Here is an 18573-nt window from a genome sequence, read left to right on the forward strand (position 1 = left end):
CTGGTTTCCAGCAGCTGGAAATGGCCTTACTCAGACAACCACATCTGACAAACTGACCTTTTAGTAACTATGGGGTCTGGGTCTCTATTTCCTGAACTTACTGTATGTGAGTTGTGCTGTGCTTGGGTAAAAGTGTGCTTAGGAAAGAGCTCTGTTTAAGCAGCTGGAATTGCTGTGGCCTGTCTGAACAGAAAAGCAGAATGTCCGGTTGCACAGGACCCAGTGTGGTTGTCTGGGGGAACATGTAACATTTTTAAAGTCTAGTTAATTTACCTCTCCATTGTTTTGAAGGGGAGATTTATCCTACTTGTATTTTCTAGTTGCTGAGTACTGTTGTACAGAAAGTCTTTGCATCAGTACTGGTTGCAACTAGAAGCGAGGAGAAGCCACAAGCCTCTAGTAAGTGCTATGCAGCCTGGAGAGCCCTGCCCCAGGCTGGGGAGAACTAGTGGAGGAAGGGCTAAGGTCTCCAGGCGGGAGGGGACAGGAAGGCAGCCTGCCCTGGTGTGCAAGACTCTGCTGTCTGCTTCCTGCTGCAGTGCAGGGGATGTTTTGTCAGTGAGCTCCACAACTTGCTATCAGGATGACCTGAAGGAATAGTCAGGAAGAACTGAAAGATGCCCGTGGCCATGAGGGACCTGATTCTTTCCTGTGCTCCCATCAGTGGGCACTTGGGCTGTGGCAAGATTGCTGAGCTGCAGGGACTAGTCTTGCCACCAGCTTTGTTTTTCTTGACATTAACAGCTTGAATGCTTTTTGCTCTTTGTGGGTGCCCAACAAACACTTCCAAATCCACATACTGAAAATAATGCTGCTTTTAATGCCTTAAATCACATTTTGAGTTAACTTCGTATTTCCCTGGCAATTCTCTGTTCTGTCCCCAAAATGCTGCTTTGGTTGGCAGGTATTGTAAATAGGCGTGGATCCTGACAGGTGAGACATGAGGGTCCTGTGATTTTGCTGTATTTTCTTCTTCCCAGTCCTTGGAGGAAGCTGCTGTGGAAGGGTCATGCTGCTATTCTCGCTCTACAGCTAAGGAACCACTCCCTGACCCACTTAGCTAAGCTTTAAAGCAGTCACACAGCCACAGTGAATCCTGGGGGCAAAGCAGAAGGGGAGCAGCTGAAATCAGACACATCACAAGCTCCAGTGGGACCAGTAACGTGGGATCTGAGCATTACCTGTTCTCCAGGCATCTCCTCAGCCTGTGCACATGTACCAGTCCCTCTTTTGCACCAAGCCTGGAACCAGCATGCTGCTGTCCCCACACTGACTGCTCTGTCACTGAAGAGAGGGGTGAACACGAGCCAGACAAACTGGAGGTATGAATTCAGTTAGTGCAGTTAAGATCAATTTATTTTCTTCAGCTTTCTTCACAGGAAACATCACAAAAGTGCTTTACAGAGTTTGGTACCGTTCCTCTAACGTGGCACAAAAAGGGCAACAAGGGGTGTATGCGCTGCACAGTTTGAAGCTGTCATCTGCAGAAGCCATGCGAGGTAAACCAGGGTAAAAAAAATCTACTGCCAAAACAATGGAGTTCAGGTTTGGAGCTTAAATTATAACTCTAAACTATATATATAAACATACAGGCACCATTAGGTTCCTGTGTTAACTGTGGGGGCCACACAGGGATTCTCAGATAATATTGTACTCAACTTTGGCTCAAGCAGTTTCTGCTGTGCTCAGGGGGCTCCCAGCCGCCCCTTTTCCCAACCAGATGGTATCATTTGTTCTTTCGCACTACAGTAAGCACTCAAATGGCTTTATCTTCCTTTCTTCAGGTTCAGTCTGGTGGTGAGACATTCTGGTACACTCCTGAAAGCAGTCAGTTTCCTGTTTTTTAGTTACAGGGACTATCTTTCAGTCATCTCTTCATTAAAAAAATAAAGGCTTTAGGCCAGACCCTGCTGTCCAGGTAAGCCAGTTTTGTTTGAGCTAGCATGTTACCAGTCGTGCAACCCTACTCCTTCTCATAGTTGTACTGTGACCAGTGCTTCCTGCCTTCCATGGGAATTAGGCTCCTGTGTAGCCTTCCAGAGTCTAGGTTTAAATTGCCCATGAAGACCACATTTACTTGCTAAGCAGTTGTGCAACAGATTGAGCCATGTTTTGATACATGATCAAGACTCAGTTTTTACTTACAGCGCTTTCTAAATGGTGAATTTCTACAGTGGTGAATAATTCAGGCACCTGACTAGAAATCTTTGGCATGGCAATAATGTAGATGAATGAAACGAGGGAATGCCCTGGGGTGAAAAAAGGTCAAATCAGGAGATTTTTGCTGGGCTTTTGAGTTGTAGAAAAAACCCAAACCAACCAAAAACATCAGCAGAGCCAATTGTCTAGAACACACTGTCACACCAGTTCCCAAAGCCTGTTTGCCTTCTACCTAATTCCCAGATTAAAGACAGTGCACAGTCAGAGAACCAACTAGTCAGTCCGGAAGGTCACGGGGTGGTTAGTAGATAACACAGTGAGGATTTACAGTGGCAAGACATGGCTTTGATGAGTGTAGCAGCAGAGAAGAGTCTTTCATACCCTGTCCCACACAGATGAAGTACTACACTAACAGCTCTCAGTTACTCCTCATCTGCTCTGTTCCCCCTCATCCCCTCAGAATTAACTGACACCTCAGCTCCAAGTTGCCAGCTTTTATAAACACCAGCAGCCACAATTGGTTTTAACAGAATACTGGTAGTGGTGGAACAGAACACCGGACAGTATTTGGATGAAAAATCCAAGCTATGTTCTTCATACTACCCATCTTTATTAGAACTGGACAGCAGCTGTTGTATATGATGCAGTATTCTGGTATTGAGACAATGCAGCTTTCAAGTGGCAGGCTATGCATTCCAACAGGCTTGAGTCTTCCCTCGTGACATCCCCTTTGTATTTATAAATATAGCACTGGTGGTAAATGCAGTCAGCACTTAACAACTTACTTAACCTTCTTTACAGCCATACCATCTTTAAAGTACAAGATGAGAATGTGAAGAGATGAAACAAACCACAACGACTAAGCCTGTCACCCACTGTTGCACTCATCTCCATCTCAACTCCTGTAATCTAATTTCAAAGTCCAGTTAAATACTACAACAGGTATGTTCAGCTAAGCATGGCTGAGCCCAGCTGGTTGCTGGTCAGAGACGAAGTAATACATCTGCTTCATCTCTGCCACAAACGTGGAGCAGAATAACCCAGAAAGTTAAAGCAAGTTTGCTATGGGGCTTGTTTGTTGTGTTCCTTTCCAGCTGCTGTATTTAGACTTCAAGTGAGAAGATCTCAAGTTTTAATGAAACTAGGCTCATGTGACACAAAAAACTCCACTGAAACCAATGCAGCTAAGCTCTGGGAGATCAAACTCAGACTGTTTTAACTGTTTCTCGATATATTTGTTCTCTTATCAGCCTGTTTTTACAGTTTGAATTATTTTGTTGTGGTTGTACATACTCAGAGGCACAGGGTAAGCAATTTGTTTTAATGGAAGAAAAGGAAGCTTGTGATGACATTTTAAGTTTTCTGGAGACAAATTACTTGAAATAAAGCAGTTTTAACTTGGTTACTTCAATGCTGTAACTGACCTAGGATGAAAACTCAATACATGAGACAAGAAATAGAACAGAAAAGGCCAGATCAAGTAAAAGCTGGTAAGAGCGTGCCATGCACTTACAACTGGTAGGGAGAGTGGGTTATACACATGAAACTGAAGACTGAAGTACACTGGATGGCAAGAATCAATGCCCATAAAAAGTTAAGTTTGTCAGCACTGGGGAAGGGGGTGAGTGACAGGGATGCTAAATCCCTCTGTAAACTTGGCAACTCAGTGGTGAGAGAAAAGAAACCCAAGGCAGTGAACACTGGAAAGGCTTTAAACCGCTCATGCATACTCTGGTGGATTCTGAGTTAGTTGTGATCTTTCAAAGGGACGATCTAGGCATCACCATGGACAGCTTGATGAAGACATCTGCTCAATGTGTAGTTGCAGTCAAGAAAGCGAGTAAGGTGTTAGGCTGTATTAAAGACAGAATAATAGGGAAAAACATTACAGCATGTATTTCTCTTAAAGAGCCTCAATGAGTATTTGCTGTTTCATCAGCATCTTTAAAAGTGATAGATTAGGAAAGTACAGGGAGGAAAGTGGTAAGAGAATGGCAGAAGCAGCTCTTTGTAGCTGAAAGACATCAAGACCAAAGTCATCTGTTTAAAAAGGGAAAAGGGATAGATGACCTACATCTTTAAAGTAATTCTCTTCCCCACCATATAGCAGGACATTTATCTCGAGTCATTTTAAGCCACCTACAACTCTCTTGACCTCAATGTCACTCATCATCAAGTATTCCAAAAAGCTCCCTGTGTTATTTAATGCTTGTTATTTAGCTACTTCAATGATGTTTCCTCTGAAGCAGCTGCAGTAGTCTGCTGAAATTTAGCAGTAATCATTTCTGACAGAGCATTGTCATGGCTGATGCACAGGAACAACTGTCTTAGAGATGCTGCAGTGAGAAAAACATCAGGAAGAGAAAATAGCTGCCAGGCCTCACCTCTGGCCAGTCCCCACCAGAGCTGCAGTCTGTCTGCATATATGCCACCATCATGTTCTCTGCTTCTCCAGCGGAGGCCCACTGTAAAAGCTGAGCAATGAACCTTGATCTCACCATTACAGCAGACAAGGGTCTCTAGTATTCCTAACAATCATTTCTTCATGCTCCTTCAGCTGCAGTTAACTGATAAACAGGAGGCAAGTGGATAGGGTGATCACCACCTCTGTATTTATACACCTTCCTCTCCTGCCTGCCCCTCTCAGCTCTGCCTTCTGAGCATTTCTTTATCCCTTTCACAGAGGCCTCCCCATGGGCAACTGTCCCCTTTTGTTTTATTTCCTCATCTTTTTCCTCCACAGCCTGCCTCAATACCAGACTTTAAAGTTTCAAAGTTAAGATTACTCTCTCCCCTATTTCCATTGTACCTGTATGTTACTTCAACATGGGAAAGGATAAAGAGTAGGACAAACATGTGTTTACAGTGAAAGAAGAAAACTACTTTCCTATCAGAAAACACCACTTAGTACCTTGACACAAATACATACTTCCAACAGTGAACATTTCTAGTTCACATAATTGGAATCAGCTTTAAACCAGCCACATTATAAGAGATGGCTATCCACTGTGAGTAGGATTTTCAGACATTGGGTTTACAAGATAGAGCAAAATTGATTTCATGTATTCCACATAAAACCCAAAAAGCCTTATATTAATATACCATTTGTGTTGCACAGAGAATTAAAGATGAAATACCAGTTAGATGGAGTGCTCAGCCTGAACCTTTTCCTTACCCACACATACTAAGTGTACTTACATAATGCTTAAATAGAATGCATTTTACATTGTGTAGAAATAAGACTTTCCCAAAGTAGTATTAAAATACTGTAATGAAAGCTAATATAAAGAGCCTCAATGGAAGTTTTTAGTCCTCTGCAGCACCTTCTGGCAGTCCCAGCCCTTGACAAGGAGCAGCTTTGGCCTCACAACACCCCTGTGAGGGAGGTGGCTGGGGTTTTTTGGTACAGCTGGGGAAACTGAGGCAAAGGGAACCTAAACTGCTTGAAGTTAACAAAGCAGCTCAGTGGAAAACCAAGGTCAAATCCCACTCTCCTCGGTGCATGCTCTTGCTACAAAGTGGGCTGCTTCTCAGTGCATGCAGTCATTTTAGACAAATCTTTTCCATTCTGGTATTCCAGCTGAACTCCTTGTTCTGGTGATTCATTAACACTGTCAATTAACATTTCCAATAGTTATATTCTGGCTTAGCAGCCCCTGAACTTCATCAGCATACATTCTAAGTAACTAAATATAAGCCCCTGGTATACGTACCATTAGAAGATGCTTCACAATAAAAGGAAATGTCTTCACAGCAATTTGAACCAGCATCTCAGCTTTATATCACGCAGAAGCAAGAAAGGTTTCTTAAAAATGAAACAAGTTTTTTCCCAAGAAGATTGCTGAGCTGTCTTGGAATTTGTCCTTTCTCTGTTCTCTCCACAGGCAACCGGTTAGACAGCTCTGGACCAATGCAAAACTCTACCTTCTCTCTGGACAGCTATTCCCAATTCTTCTCTTTAAAGGGAAAAAAGCAAATGGGATGGCTTCCTGAAGTACTGAACTCCACGTTGCTTCATTTCAGGTCAGATGTATCTGTCACTTGTGAAACTAGCACTTCTATCCAACCACTTCCACTCCACTCCCTGCCTCAGGCTATGCATCTAACACTATCCTTTAGGAAAATCCCCTTCCCAATCCCTCTTGCCTCCTGTTCATTTTGCATAATTTCCAATCTCCCTTATTTAAAAAGAGTAAAAATCTCTTCCTTGCTGTTCAGTTTCACTTCAAACAGAAAACGGTAGAACTACACGTGGTGCTTTAAAAGCTGAACTTTAGGTACGTGATAGTTACAGAATCATAGAATAGTTAGGGCTGGAAAGGACCTCAAGATCATCCAGTTCCAACCCCCCTGCCATGGGCAGGGACACCTCACACTAAACCATCCCACACAAGGCTTCATCCAACCTGGCCTTGAACACTGCCAGGGATGGAGAACTCACAACCTCCCTGGGCAACCCATTCCAGTGCCTCACCACCCTAACAGGAAAGAATTTCCTCCTTGTATCCAATCTAAACTTCCCCTGTTTCAGTTTTAACCAGTTACCCCTTGTCCTGTCACAACAGTCCCTGATGAAGAGTCCCTCCCCAGCATCCCTATAGGCCCCCTTCAGGTACTGGAAGGCTGCTCTGAGGTCTCCACGCAGCCTTCTACTTCTCCAGGCTGAACAGCCCCAACTTAACTTACAACTTATCCAAATCAGTATTAGACTCCTCATTTGTTTTCTGCTGCCATTTCTTCTTCCATCAGCTAAAGCAGGTTCTTGTATGAACCTGGACACAGACGAGCCACCCTTTTAACTTTTTCTTCAGAACTCCTTAGGAAATAAATACCCATCAGATTTTGTCCCCCTTTGTTACATACCTAATTCATCTCTCTGAAATGTAAAGGCATGTTATTATTTTTGTTACATTCCCCCAAAAGCCCCAATTTGCCTTCAAAATCAATTTGTGAAATTAAAAGCTGAAAGCAGAGAGGGGACAATTTGGGAACTCAGTTACAGCCAGGTGCTGAAACCTAGATTGTGGCTGTTCATAAAGATTGTGAAGTACTTGAGGTGGTTTTGATATGCTGAAGTTTCTTGGGCCTCTGATACAAATTGGTCATGTAAAAGAGGAGGTATTAATTTCTCTGACCATGTCAGTATTGGACAGAATAATGTATTAATACCTTGTAACTAAGCACCCTTTAAGCACATGAAGCTGTATTAATCTAAAAAACAACCATGTGCTCAAGTTAGTTACAGCATTTGACAGAAAACCCCAAGCAAGTTTAAAACTACTCAACCAGGCTGAACTTAGACAAAAAAACAACCCCAACAAGTATTGCAAAAGCTCAGATAAGCAAACTCCAAGATGTGCAGCCCTATCACATTTATATGGTGTTTACCTGACCTAAACAGCGTGTTGTGGTGAAAGAGTTTCCAACAGCCAGCACATGCAGACACCAAAACACTGGTGTCAGGTCCGTAACAGAGTCTGTACCATTAACAATTCAGCTATTCCCAAGCTTTGCAAGAGAGTTACTTTGGACATGACTGGTAATTACAAAGACAAAACTGAAGGAGCAGATGTTTGCTTTTTGTTGTCAATTCCTCTTCATTTGTGAGTAAGATTAAACATGGCACAGCTAAACCAGGGGCAGCGGGGATCAAAACTAATCCTTCTTCTATATTTATCATCACTTCAAGGAAATACAGATGCCGGATTCCTACAGCAGGCATTTGGGAAGTCCAACTTTATTAAAAATTATCTAGTTTTTGGCATTTTAACATTCCTTAAATACAGACTGCATCACCAAGAGTCACAAATCCCAACTGTTCCTTTCCCTTTACGTACTGGACGTTTAAATGTTCTACCAGCAGGTCGGTAACTTCATGGCTGTATTTTCATTTCATGTCACAGACTAAGTAAAATGGAACCTTGAAGTTGGAAACTAACAACCAAGCCACCACAAAAGCATGTTACAGGTTCGGAAGCAGCACACAACAGCATTTTACTGACTGGTCCCAAGAATCTCATTTCTACAATCCTTCATTTATGGAATGAGCATTCTGAAGGAGTGACACGGACAGTCTCAGCGTGCCTCGAATGGATGCAACAACAAACCGGGTAAAGTTGGACTTCAGAGTCTCAAAAGCATACTGAGCTTCCACAGAGGGATGACTTCCAAGATTTCAGGCATGCACAACAATTCACTGTTACAGGAAGATACTGACAACTGATTTTTTGCTAGTTCGTGGCAGCGATATTTAACATGAGAAACAGTTTTCAATAGTTTAACATTCTGTGCTATGGAAATTGCTGTGTTTTCTTTGTTTTCCTTGATGCCTCCAGAAAGAACCTGGAATGAAATCCTTAAGAAAAGACCCCCAGAGTAACAGCTCTAGTTATCAGTAGCTGATGGACTCTGGTGGCAGCACCCATCCAAGAGGTTTTATGGGTTTATTTCATTATTTGATTTAGCAGAGCTACTCTCAAGTGAAAAGCAAATCAAAGCTTCATTCACACTCAATTCACAATCTCAATCCAGTCATATAGGGTGGGAATAAGAAGACACTGACAGGAAGCAACTAAACTTCTCTGTACAAATAGAAGTCATATTAGAATGCACTGCTATAAGCCCTTACACACAGCCCACCTGACCATAAGGCTGACTACCCACTCCATGGCCTGTCCCTTAAGAGATCAAAATGCTCTTTTCTCCTCAGCTGTCATAAACTAGAACTAAAGGTAAAGATTCATTAGACTCCAGACTCCATTATTTCCATTTTATTTGATTTGAAACTGTTACAGGGTTTTCTTGAACTGCCAGAATTCATGCCCAAAACCTCAAAGATGGTAAAATGGACAGTCCCATCTACCCTTCATATGGCAGACTAAAACTCAGTTCATTGGTGATCACAATCCCTTTAGAGCATCAAGAAAAGTGTTTTAAGCTTTCATGTTTCTACCACATCAAGCAACGTGTCCATTTACTATGAATTCCACAGAAATCTTTAGTGACAAATCAACAGTTTTGCTGGCAACAACATTTTCAAGGAAGATACATGGCTCAGAGTCCAAGGTATTGGTATGAGTCTTTCTGTGAGTTTTTGTTTCCAAATGAACTCTCCAACTTTAAGGATAGTCTCTTGAGCCCTCTTTAATAGCAGCTTCTAGCAGAAGTTTTAGAGACAGGTAACTCTGCAAGGGCAAGGCCAGTTTTAGTCTGTGCACAAAAGACTCAGGTGAAGCCCCAGCCCCACTGAAGTCAACAGCAAAATTCCCATTGGCCTCAGGGAAGCAGATTTAAAGCAAGTCAGCAGTTAGTCAAAGGGAACCCAATGAGGCGATTCCTGCGCTAACCTCATCTTCTGCACATACACACAACTACCACACGAGCCAACAAGTTTTGTTTTGTTCCCTGGTTTTTCTTGCCACTGGCAGCTCCTATAGATGTTGGGTCTAGTTTTTGGCATTTACTCTGAGAAACCTCAGCACTGGAGCACGCCACTATTTTACTTCATTTTGCTTCTGGTATAAGAATTCAGAGAAGAGAAAAGCAGTTACAGCAGGACACTTTTGGTACTTGACAGGTTTGGTTCATCAAATGAGCGTTGGGGGCAGTGTCCTATATTCTTAGTGTATCAGTGCCATTTTGCCTACTTCCACTCAATTAAATCAGAGATGAAAACAACTTGAAGAAGTCACTGCCTTCCATTAGTACTAAACTTCCCAACTTTGAATAAACAGCATTTGAGTTTTACATAGAGGATTTCTGCCTCAAAAAGCCTGCATGCTTCACAGAAGTAGCCAAACAAATAAGGCTTACCAGCTCTAGTTATCCCTCTGCATACTATATTATTCTGGTTATCAAGTAACCATTACCCTTCAACAAACAACTTTTTAATAGAGAAGTTTTTATCTAGTACCACTACTGCCACATCTCATTTTTAAAAGCCAAATTCTTTACTTAGAGTCTGGATACCTCTGTGTAAAAAAAAACCCACCTCTTAATGCTGTAGGGTAGGAAAGAAACCTCATGACAAAAGCCAAAATAAACCCTATTTCACTACAACATCTCATCATTACTTAAATATACTGCAATTTGATATCGGAACCAAGGCAGGCATTTGTTTGTGGAGAACAGGAAAAATAAGATGCTTCAACAGACAACTGTGAAAATGGCTAATGCAAACAGACCATTCAAACCCATTGTTCCTCCAATCTGATAGTGATTTTTAATTTGTTTTGCAGTTACTTCAGTACAGCTATCTAAAAAGGTAAACAAACTACAGCTCTGTTATACTTGGGTAGCATGAGTGGTATTGGTACGCTCCAGAAGTCTCTAGTAGGCTACGGCTACACATGACAGGATTCCTCAGAAGGGGAACAGAATACATTTGTCATTTAAGGTCACTTAAATCTTTGTTATAGCAAATTGGAACCAAATGGCTGACTTCTGCAGGATTTCTGACAGGAATCCAGTAGAGCTGGTTTCAAGTTTCAGATGGCCACTAAAACAGCTGTAACCTTCTCTTCCAGAAGTTGTGATCCACATGGTGTCCACAATGAGTGCAGCAAGTCTGAGGTAGTCAACCTTTACGAAGGCTCAGTATCTGAACATAAAAAGGTTTTGAAATGACCACTGGCTGAAGGTATCTTTCTGAGCAATTAAAGAACACTGATGACTCTTGTTCACCCATTTAATCTGCCCCATTTCCAATGGAGAAGTTGTAACATATAACGCTTCCATAGCGGAGGAGAACCAAGCACTTACGTCAAAAGTAGTCTGCACTTGCTGCAGTAGATCCAGCAGAAATAAGGTGGCATGTTCATCATAGCTGTTAGCTGTAGTTTAGTTACCTTCGTAGAAGGGTTACCAAAAAAGCATTCCTTAATTGTAATATGTATGCAGCTCTACTGATCCCCAAGCACAGCATACTGGTTGTCTAGCTGAAGTTTAAGTGCCTGGTTTTTTGAGACCTCATCCCTACCTCTAGTTTTGTGTTTTACTACTTCAAAGCTCTTCTCCATTTCTTTATCCCTAAGGGAAAATAAATGTAATCAGTAAATATCTTATCACTAGCTTGTGAATTGTGAATTTCTAGTCTACTTCCACCCCAGCCCAACAAAACCGTTATGAACACAGAACACTTAAGGTCTAAAGTTTTAACACAACAGCCAAGAATTCCCAAGCACAATCTTGTAAAACCTTATCTCCAGAATAAGCTCATCACCCACTACAATTCAGATAACATTCCAAGTTTCAGTATTAACATTCTCAAAAGTAACTTTCAGTGCGTTTATGAAAAATAGGTTTTAGAAGGCAGCAGTCTATCTCTAGAATGACTCACTCAGTATTTCCCCTTAGCTCAATTTGCACCCTTCAGACCCTAAAGGAGCAATGACGGCACAGCTTATTTGCCAAGAAGACAAAGCCACACAAAGAAAAAAAAGGGAAAAAAAGAAGAAAACAAACCCAAAAACCCCAGAAGAAACAAAGAACCCACGTGAATTATGTACTGGTCTAGCTATATCTTCTGTAGGGAATAAGGCTGTCAAAAGATGAAGACTCTAAAGCAGGGTGAGACTCCAAGTCTTCAGCACCACAAAAAAAAAACCAACAAACCCTTCAGCAAACTGTGGGAGCTCATCATTGTAAACCACAGCTCCAATAGCAGGTTTATTGATTTATATTGGTATTAAATCCCAACTCCTCCATTTAAGAAAGAATCTTATTCATGTTCACATCTCTAATGAGCAAGCAGCATGCTCGAGACATCCTACTCATGTCTACTGACAGCAGTAACACAGAGCCTCACCGTGGCTAGTATCTCAGGGAACTAGATGCTATCACCGCTACAGCAATATTCTGCTTTAGGAAAACCCTTCAACAAGTCAAAGATAAGGTAACGGGCAGTCTTGTTTGGCTATTTCACAGAGCTGTGTCCTATGAAAATTATTTCATGGAAAGCCCTTCCTGGAGTTGGAAAATCCTGTTTCCCATAAATAATTTCTTAAGTTATTTCTTTCCTCTCTTGAAAGATTCAGGCTTAAGCTCTAACCCGAAGCAAGAACTTAGAGAAGGCAGTTAAAATGCATCTCATAGGGACATACTTACTTTCGACCGTATATGAGCTTGGCGATGGACTGCAGTGATGGGAACTGCACATCACTATAAATTTCTGGTGGTCCTTGCTGTGCTCTCCGTGACCTGCCACCCTCCCGGGCACCAGGAGGCCTGTACACACCACCAGTCTGAACTGGTTCGGGGGCTTCTGTAACTGGGTATAAGAACAAGATTCAGACAAGAGAAGTTTGTGTTCATATCTGGAAAACACCACTCAAAAAACCAAAACACAAATGGTAAAGAGAAAAGAATCTTACAGGTACGTTTTTGCACTTTTAAAAGCTCTGGAAGCAAGTATTTCAGACATCAGGTGTCACCTGATTTAAACTATACTTAGTCAAATTAAAATGTGGCTTCAGTGTATTGCTTCACAAAATTCAAGGAACCAAAACCAATGATGAGAACTTCACATTTCTTATCTGCTATTTATTAGCAGCTTATATTTAAAACTAGAGATGTAAACACATAGTTATGTATTTGCTGAATCTTACTTCAGGCACCTCTCTAGATGCAGAAGAGGATTCCCAAATAGTTCATATTTAACGTTAACTATCTTCAATGAAGTAACTAATTAATTTTATCTCCTTACTTGCACAAACAAGAGAAAACACAGCAGCCCACTTTGCAATGAGTTTCTCCATGGAAAAGAATAGTCTGAACTCAGATCACATCTAAGTAATTTATCTCCACTGAAGTCCTATCCCAGTTAAAGAATCAATTTTACAATGTCATGCTCTCTGTGCCCTAGAGCAGATTTGAAAAGCATCCTACCAGCTACAGAACCCTTCCCAAGAACTGCCATCTACACAGCAGATAGTGCCTGAACATCCACTTGATTGTCAAAGCAGTATTTCTGGATCAACAGAAATGCTTCTAACAGGTATTTTGTAGATAGCAAATCAGAGGGATCGCCTTTAGCCAAAGCCAAAAACAATTCCACTCATGTTTTCTTAAAGTACCTGACAGTGCTATCAATTCAGTTCCTCAGATCCCTATACAAGAAAACTTCACTTCCTAGTATGTCAACCAAGCCACTGCTATATTAGAACATGCCTGAATAGGAACTGTTCCATGAGCCCTACTCTCTGAGGAGCTTCATTCCACCTGATATGCTTCTGATTGGAGAAAGCAACAACTTGAGTTAAATTTACCAACTGGTTCGACGACAGGTGCCGGCGCAGGAGCTGACTTGTTCCAAGGACCAGATGACCTGTCTACACCCCCACCACCAGTCTCCTCCCAGTGGTCACCGTGGTCTTCTCTTTTTTCACTTTCATCATCATCTTTTTCATCTTCTTTTTCACTAGAAAAGAGCAATGTTACACACAGAGGTCAAAGACTCGCCAGAGGCTACACAATCACCACAGACAAGACTTCACAGCTACTGCACTGAAGATACTGGATTTAACCAGTCTTCATTAGTCCTGTAACCGCTGCATTGGTACTTCCACCTGAACAACTTTTGGTACACTGCTACATAACTTGGCAAGTGAGAAGGAAAACAGTTCTTAAAGAAGAATTCAAACTGTACTAAGCGACCCAAATAAACTGATTTCTTATTTTGTGCTTCAAGTTACTTAACAAGACCATCGTGCATTTGGAAATGAGAAGCTAAGGAAGGAAAGGGCTACAAGTCCTGCTTTTATAAAATGCTTTACTCAAGAGGAAGAAACTGTGGAAAAATATAGTGACAGAAAGCAAGTCCTGAGCTCCCCTTCCCTATAACCACAACCGAGAAACATTCCTATTGCCCATACCAAGACAATCTACAAACCAAGTCAGTGCTGTTTGGTTGGGTTTTTAAAAGAGGGAATCAAAAAAGCCACAGACAGAATTACTCCAGTTTTTAAAGAGAAATACTCCGAAAAAGCCTGACTCTATTTTATTTAGACTATTCCTTTTTGCACAGAAATAGTCAAAAGACTCCAAATAAGCTGCTAAACGAAGCTGCTTCAGAAAGCTGTGCAGTGTAATAGGATAAAGGTACAGGGGGAGGCTATAGAAAAAACAAAGCCACTCATGTGCATCGCAGCACCGAAGTGGGAATACAGAAGTTATAATACACTCATCATGATTGGATAAGTTTTCTGTACAAGTAATCAGAGAACAGTTAAAAATACCTGTAATTTCTGAAAATCAAATGGCCTTTTATTGTCCAAACACAGTAACAACCACAGTAAGCTGGACCAAGAGCCTAAACACATCACTATCCTATTTTAAACTCCAGTCAAAAGCAGATGCCTACAGGCTAGCTAGAGCAGAGCAAGCGCACACATTCCACACCCACCACAGACTCCGTGGCTTATTTTCAGCAAAGAGATCTCCAGAGCTGGATAATTTATAACCTCCAGTGGGCTGCTCTTCCATTTACTTCTCCACTCTTCCCTTGAACCTACTGAGTAGCTACAAAATCCTCTGTCAGAAGCTTCCATGTGCCTGAGAATGTGCCACAGCACCAAAAGCATCCAGAATGCAAATAGTACCAAGAGGCAGTGAAGCAGCAGCCCAGTTGTCACTTGTCTGTTCAGACATGTGATTAGCCACTTCAATGGCATGGCATAGGATGGGGTTTTCTGACACAAAAATGCAATGGCTCAGGAATTCACTCCCCAAACTGAGATGCTGAATGGACTGAGTCAGCTACCCTTACAGCAGTCCAATGATTCAGTGGAAATTATGCACTCCTCCCTCAGAAAAATTCCTATTTCACTATCTTTACAGAGGGCAATGTTAAGCATTTGTAATAAAAATCTGAACCCCAACCAAACCAGACAAACCTGGGGAATCCACAGAGATACAGAAAATAAAGAGAACATTGTCAGAGAACAGTCAAACCTCAGCAAACTTCTGCACTAGCAGAAACATATCAAACCTCTGTTTAAGTGGACTCCCTGGAGGCAGCTCTGAAGAACATAGTTTTTAGGCAGAGGTAATGATTATACTGGAGAGAAGAATTAACAAAAGAAGTAGTACCTTATTTGCATGGACTGAACTCTAAGACCACTATAATCAATTTCTTCCTTTTGCTCAAACTCCTTCCAATCATCCTCTTCCTGTAAGAAGACAGAAATACAAGCTGTTAACTTCTTTACACTGAGAGTAAAAGATTGTAACCAAGATAATAAAAAGAAAGCTAAGGGTGAAGGTGCAGTTCCACAGGAAACCGATCTGTGTGCACCACTGCCAACTGGGAAAGAATTCCACTCCCTCCTCCCCTAACTTACCATATGTGATGCACTTGTGAGCTGACTCTAACTCACTGCCACAGCTAAAACAGTTGTTCAAGTGAAAGAAAACCACATCATGTCAGTAAAATCCAGTTGGAAGTCAAAGGGCAGCACAGGACCAGGAAAATATAAGGGCAAGACCTCTCCCTTTACATAAAGGTAAGCTTCTGTGACAGCCTGAATGCACACAAGGCTTTAGATTTAACTTTTCCATCACTTATTTCATGAGCCAAACATTAAAGGACATTTGGAACAGCTTACAGTGGATTTATGACAAAGATTAATATTGGTACATTTGACTTTTTCACATTCACAACCACATTTACAGCTTTTCTTGGCTTTTTAACAGTGTTTTTAGAATAGTAAAAAGGTCAGCTTCAAATCCCACAGCAATCTGAACACACAAAACCAGTGGAATACAAGCCTCTGGAGAGCCGCAGTTTAAGGTTTTAAAACAGGATTTTGATTACGTGTTTGGAGAAATCAGGACCCACCTAAGTGGGTCCAATTTTGTCCTACTGTGTAATCATGAGATTCTGGGGATAAGGTAGGCCAGAAACAGACCAGAAAAGCAGGCCTCCCATGTTCCTAGCCACATCTTTAAGACACACACACACACTCAGCCTAATTAAAGTTACTAGGCTTTAACTTTTAACTTAACTTAAACGTAATTCCTACACTCTACATGAAATGCAGTTTTATTACTTCAAATATAAAGACTTGGCAAGCAAGGTCCACCAATGGCATGGCCCCTTTCAGCTGGGAATACAGCTTCTTTTAAGAGCCCTGTCCTAGGATCTTTTCGTTATCAACCTCTAGCAGGAAAACTTTGACCTGCTTAAAGTACCAGCAGAAGCAGAAAATGACCTGATGTATTGCACCATCTGCTGAAGATCCAGTCTTTTGGAAGAGAATGAGTCTACAGCTCTAAAATCTCTTGGATTTCTTATATCCCCATCTCCATGGAAACATCACTGTTTCCAAACTAATGTCCCTTTCACATTTAATGATCTTTATCTCTATTTCAAGTACAAGATTCAATCAAAAACATGTACATTCTACAAGCAAATGAGCAGCTAAAGAGTACCACTGACCTTGGTCTACTTAGGGAGCTACTGCTGGTGTCAAGCTCCGCAAGTTAAAGAACACTGGGAAGTAGCAGAGTGTTCCTTAGATTTCTTAAAATACACAGCACGGCCAGTTGTAAGGCACCAATTCAACCATGAGCACTTAAGTTTCTCTCGCATTCCCGTTGTTTGACTGTAAACCAGTACAAAAAGGACTAACCACTGGCAGTACAACCCTTGCCAGCAATGGGGAAGGCAATGAGCTCGGCGTACTTTTCCTGCAGAGCCGGGGGACCGTGTCACCGAGGTCCATAGGCCACACACCCAGGTGGCCTACAGCCGTCACCTGATCCAAACCTCCAGCTCCGGCCGTTACCATGCGTCGAAGCCCAGAAACCTGGGCGGGCTGGGTAGGATCGAAGCCGGAGACGGCGAAGCGGCCACCCCACCCTCTCCCGCCCGCCCCGGCAGCGGATACGAGGCCGGGAGCTCCGGCAGGCCCCATCGGCCCCGGGCGCCCGCATGGTCGGGCCGGGCTGCGCCGCGCCGCTGCCGCGGGCCGGGCACTGCGGCGCCCCCTGCCGGCGGGAGGAAGCCGTGACCCTTCCCCCACCGCCGCCCCGACGGCGCGGCCCCGCGCCCGCCCGCACCTTGGTCGCCGTCTTGGCGGAGCCGGCGTTGGAGGCAGCGGCCCCGGAGCTGCTGCCGTCAGCCGGGCGGGTTCCTCCGGCCGCCCCCGAAGCGCTAGAGGCGGCGTTGGAGGCGGCGTTGGAGGCGGCGGAGGCCCCTCGGCTGCTCTTCTCCTTCCGCTTCTTCTTGTCCCGCTTGGCGAAGAAGTCGTCGAGGCTCCTCTCCTCCGTCTCCGCCATGGCGGCGGCTCCCAGCGGCGCGGCTACAGAGACTGTGGCGGAAGGAGAGCGCAGCGGCGGCCCGGGCCAACAGGCGAGCCCGGCGCAGCAGACGGCTGCGGCTGGCAGGCCCGGCGGGACGAGCCGCCGCGCTCCACGCTGCTGGCCGCCGCCTGACACGGCCCGAAGGAGGGGGTGGCGGCGGGGGCGGTGCTCTGAGGGCAACGGGGCGGGGCCTCCGGGCTGGGGCTCCTCTCTCGCGCATGCGCTGCAGCGCTCCGGCCAATGAGGTTGCCGGGAAGAGGACGCGCCCGCCGGCCAGTCAGAAGTCTCCGGGGGGCAAGCGGAGACGTCACGACGTGAGGATTGCGTGACGGGCCGGCAGGCGGCGGCGCGGGTGGGGATTGGCTGCGCGAAGCCGGGAGGGAGGGGCGGGGCGGCGCCTGCGCCCGGCGGCCGTTAGCCTGAGGCAGTCATGGCTACAGCTGGGCGTCGGGCTTGGGGGTGCGGGTCTGGTGGGACGGGACGGGACGAGACCGGACCGGACCGGACCGGACCGGACGGGACCGGATCGGATCGGATCGGATCGGATCGGATCACCAGTCACCTTCGGGAGCCCCATGGCTGAGGTGCTAGAGTGGGCTGCTGCAGCGGCCCCTGCGCTCCGCCGGTCCTGCCGGCTGGGTTTTGTGCCCCGCTCTCCACCCTTGAGGCGAATCGGCGTTCGCTCCTAGCGTGCACTGAGGTGCCCAGCGCAGAAAGGGCCGTGCACCGTTGTAAAGGGTGCAAGGGAGTAATTGCACCTTCGTCCTGTAAATGCGGAGTGGGTCCGTCTTGGTGCGGTGAAGTGAGTAAGACTTGACACACCGCCCTGTCCGGGATGTCCGGATGTGTCGGTGCGAACGTCCCTGACTCAGTGAATCCTCGGGAATATCTGCGGCAAAACAAAGCTAACAGTGGGTGTCTGCAGATGGTCACTGCGTGCTGCAGTGACCTTGAGGTCCGGAGAGGGGGAAAACGGTGTTTAAAAGGTTCACCGTGGCTTTAAAATGCGTTCAGAGTTTTGAGGCAGGACGTGTTGGAAACAGTGTTAGGAGTCATAGTGGCATGAGACGTTGTTTCTGATGACTTGGCTTTGGTCAGCCCTCAGGAGGAGAT

The 18573-nt window shown here is 44.2% G+C and overlaps 1 protein-coding gene and 1 long non-coding RNA gene across 4 annotated transcripts; one reads left to right on the plus strand and one right to left on the minus strand.

Moving 5' to 3' along the window:
- The first annotated feature begins 145 nt into the window (after positions 1 to 145).
- On the plus strand, positions 146 to 3565 carry LOC136007607 (uncharacterized). The gene is made up of 2 exons (XR_010609769.1): positions 146 to 399; positions 981 to 3565. It is a non-coding gene; the product is annotated as an uncharacterized LOC136007607 (long non-coding RNA).
- Positions 1330 to 17617, minus strand: CDV3 (CDV3 homolog). 3 transcript variants are annotated; one of them, XM_065665558.1, is made up of 5 exons: positions 17218 to 17617; positions 15247 to 15326; positions 13425 to 13576; positions 12265 to 12427; positions 1330 to 4013 (listed from the first exon to the last, which is right to left on the minus strand). In XM_065665558.1, the coding sequence occupies exons 1-5, from the start codon at positions 17434 to 17436 to the stop codon at positions 3989 to 3991; spliced, it is 639 nt and encodes a 212-aa protein (XP_065521630.1). In that variant the 5' UTR covers positions 17437 to 17617; the 3' UTR covers positions 1330 to 3988. The 3 variants fall into 3 exon arrangements, with proteins under 3 accessions (XP_065521630.1, XP_065521631.1, XP_065521629.1); XM_065665559.1 differs by lacking the exon at positions 1330 to 4013 and adding an exon at positions 7882 to 10759 and having other exon boundaries at positions 17218 to 17616; XM_065665557.1 differs by lacking the exon at positions 1330 to 4013 and adding an exon at positions 7882 to 11187 and having other exon boundaries at positions 17218 to 17616.
- Positions 17618 to 18573: the final 956 nt, after the last annotated feature.

The sequence above is a fragment of the Lathamus discolor genome, chromosome 2 (assembly GCF_037157495.1).
Source record: "Lathamus discolor isolate bLatDis1 chromosome 2, bLatDis1.hap1, whole genome shotgun sequence".
NCBI classification, from domain to species: Eukaryota; Metazoa; Chordata; class Aves; order Psittaciformes; family Psittacidae; genus Lathamus; species Lathamus discolor.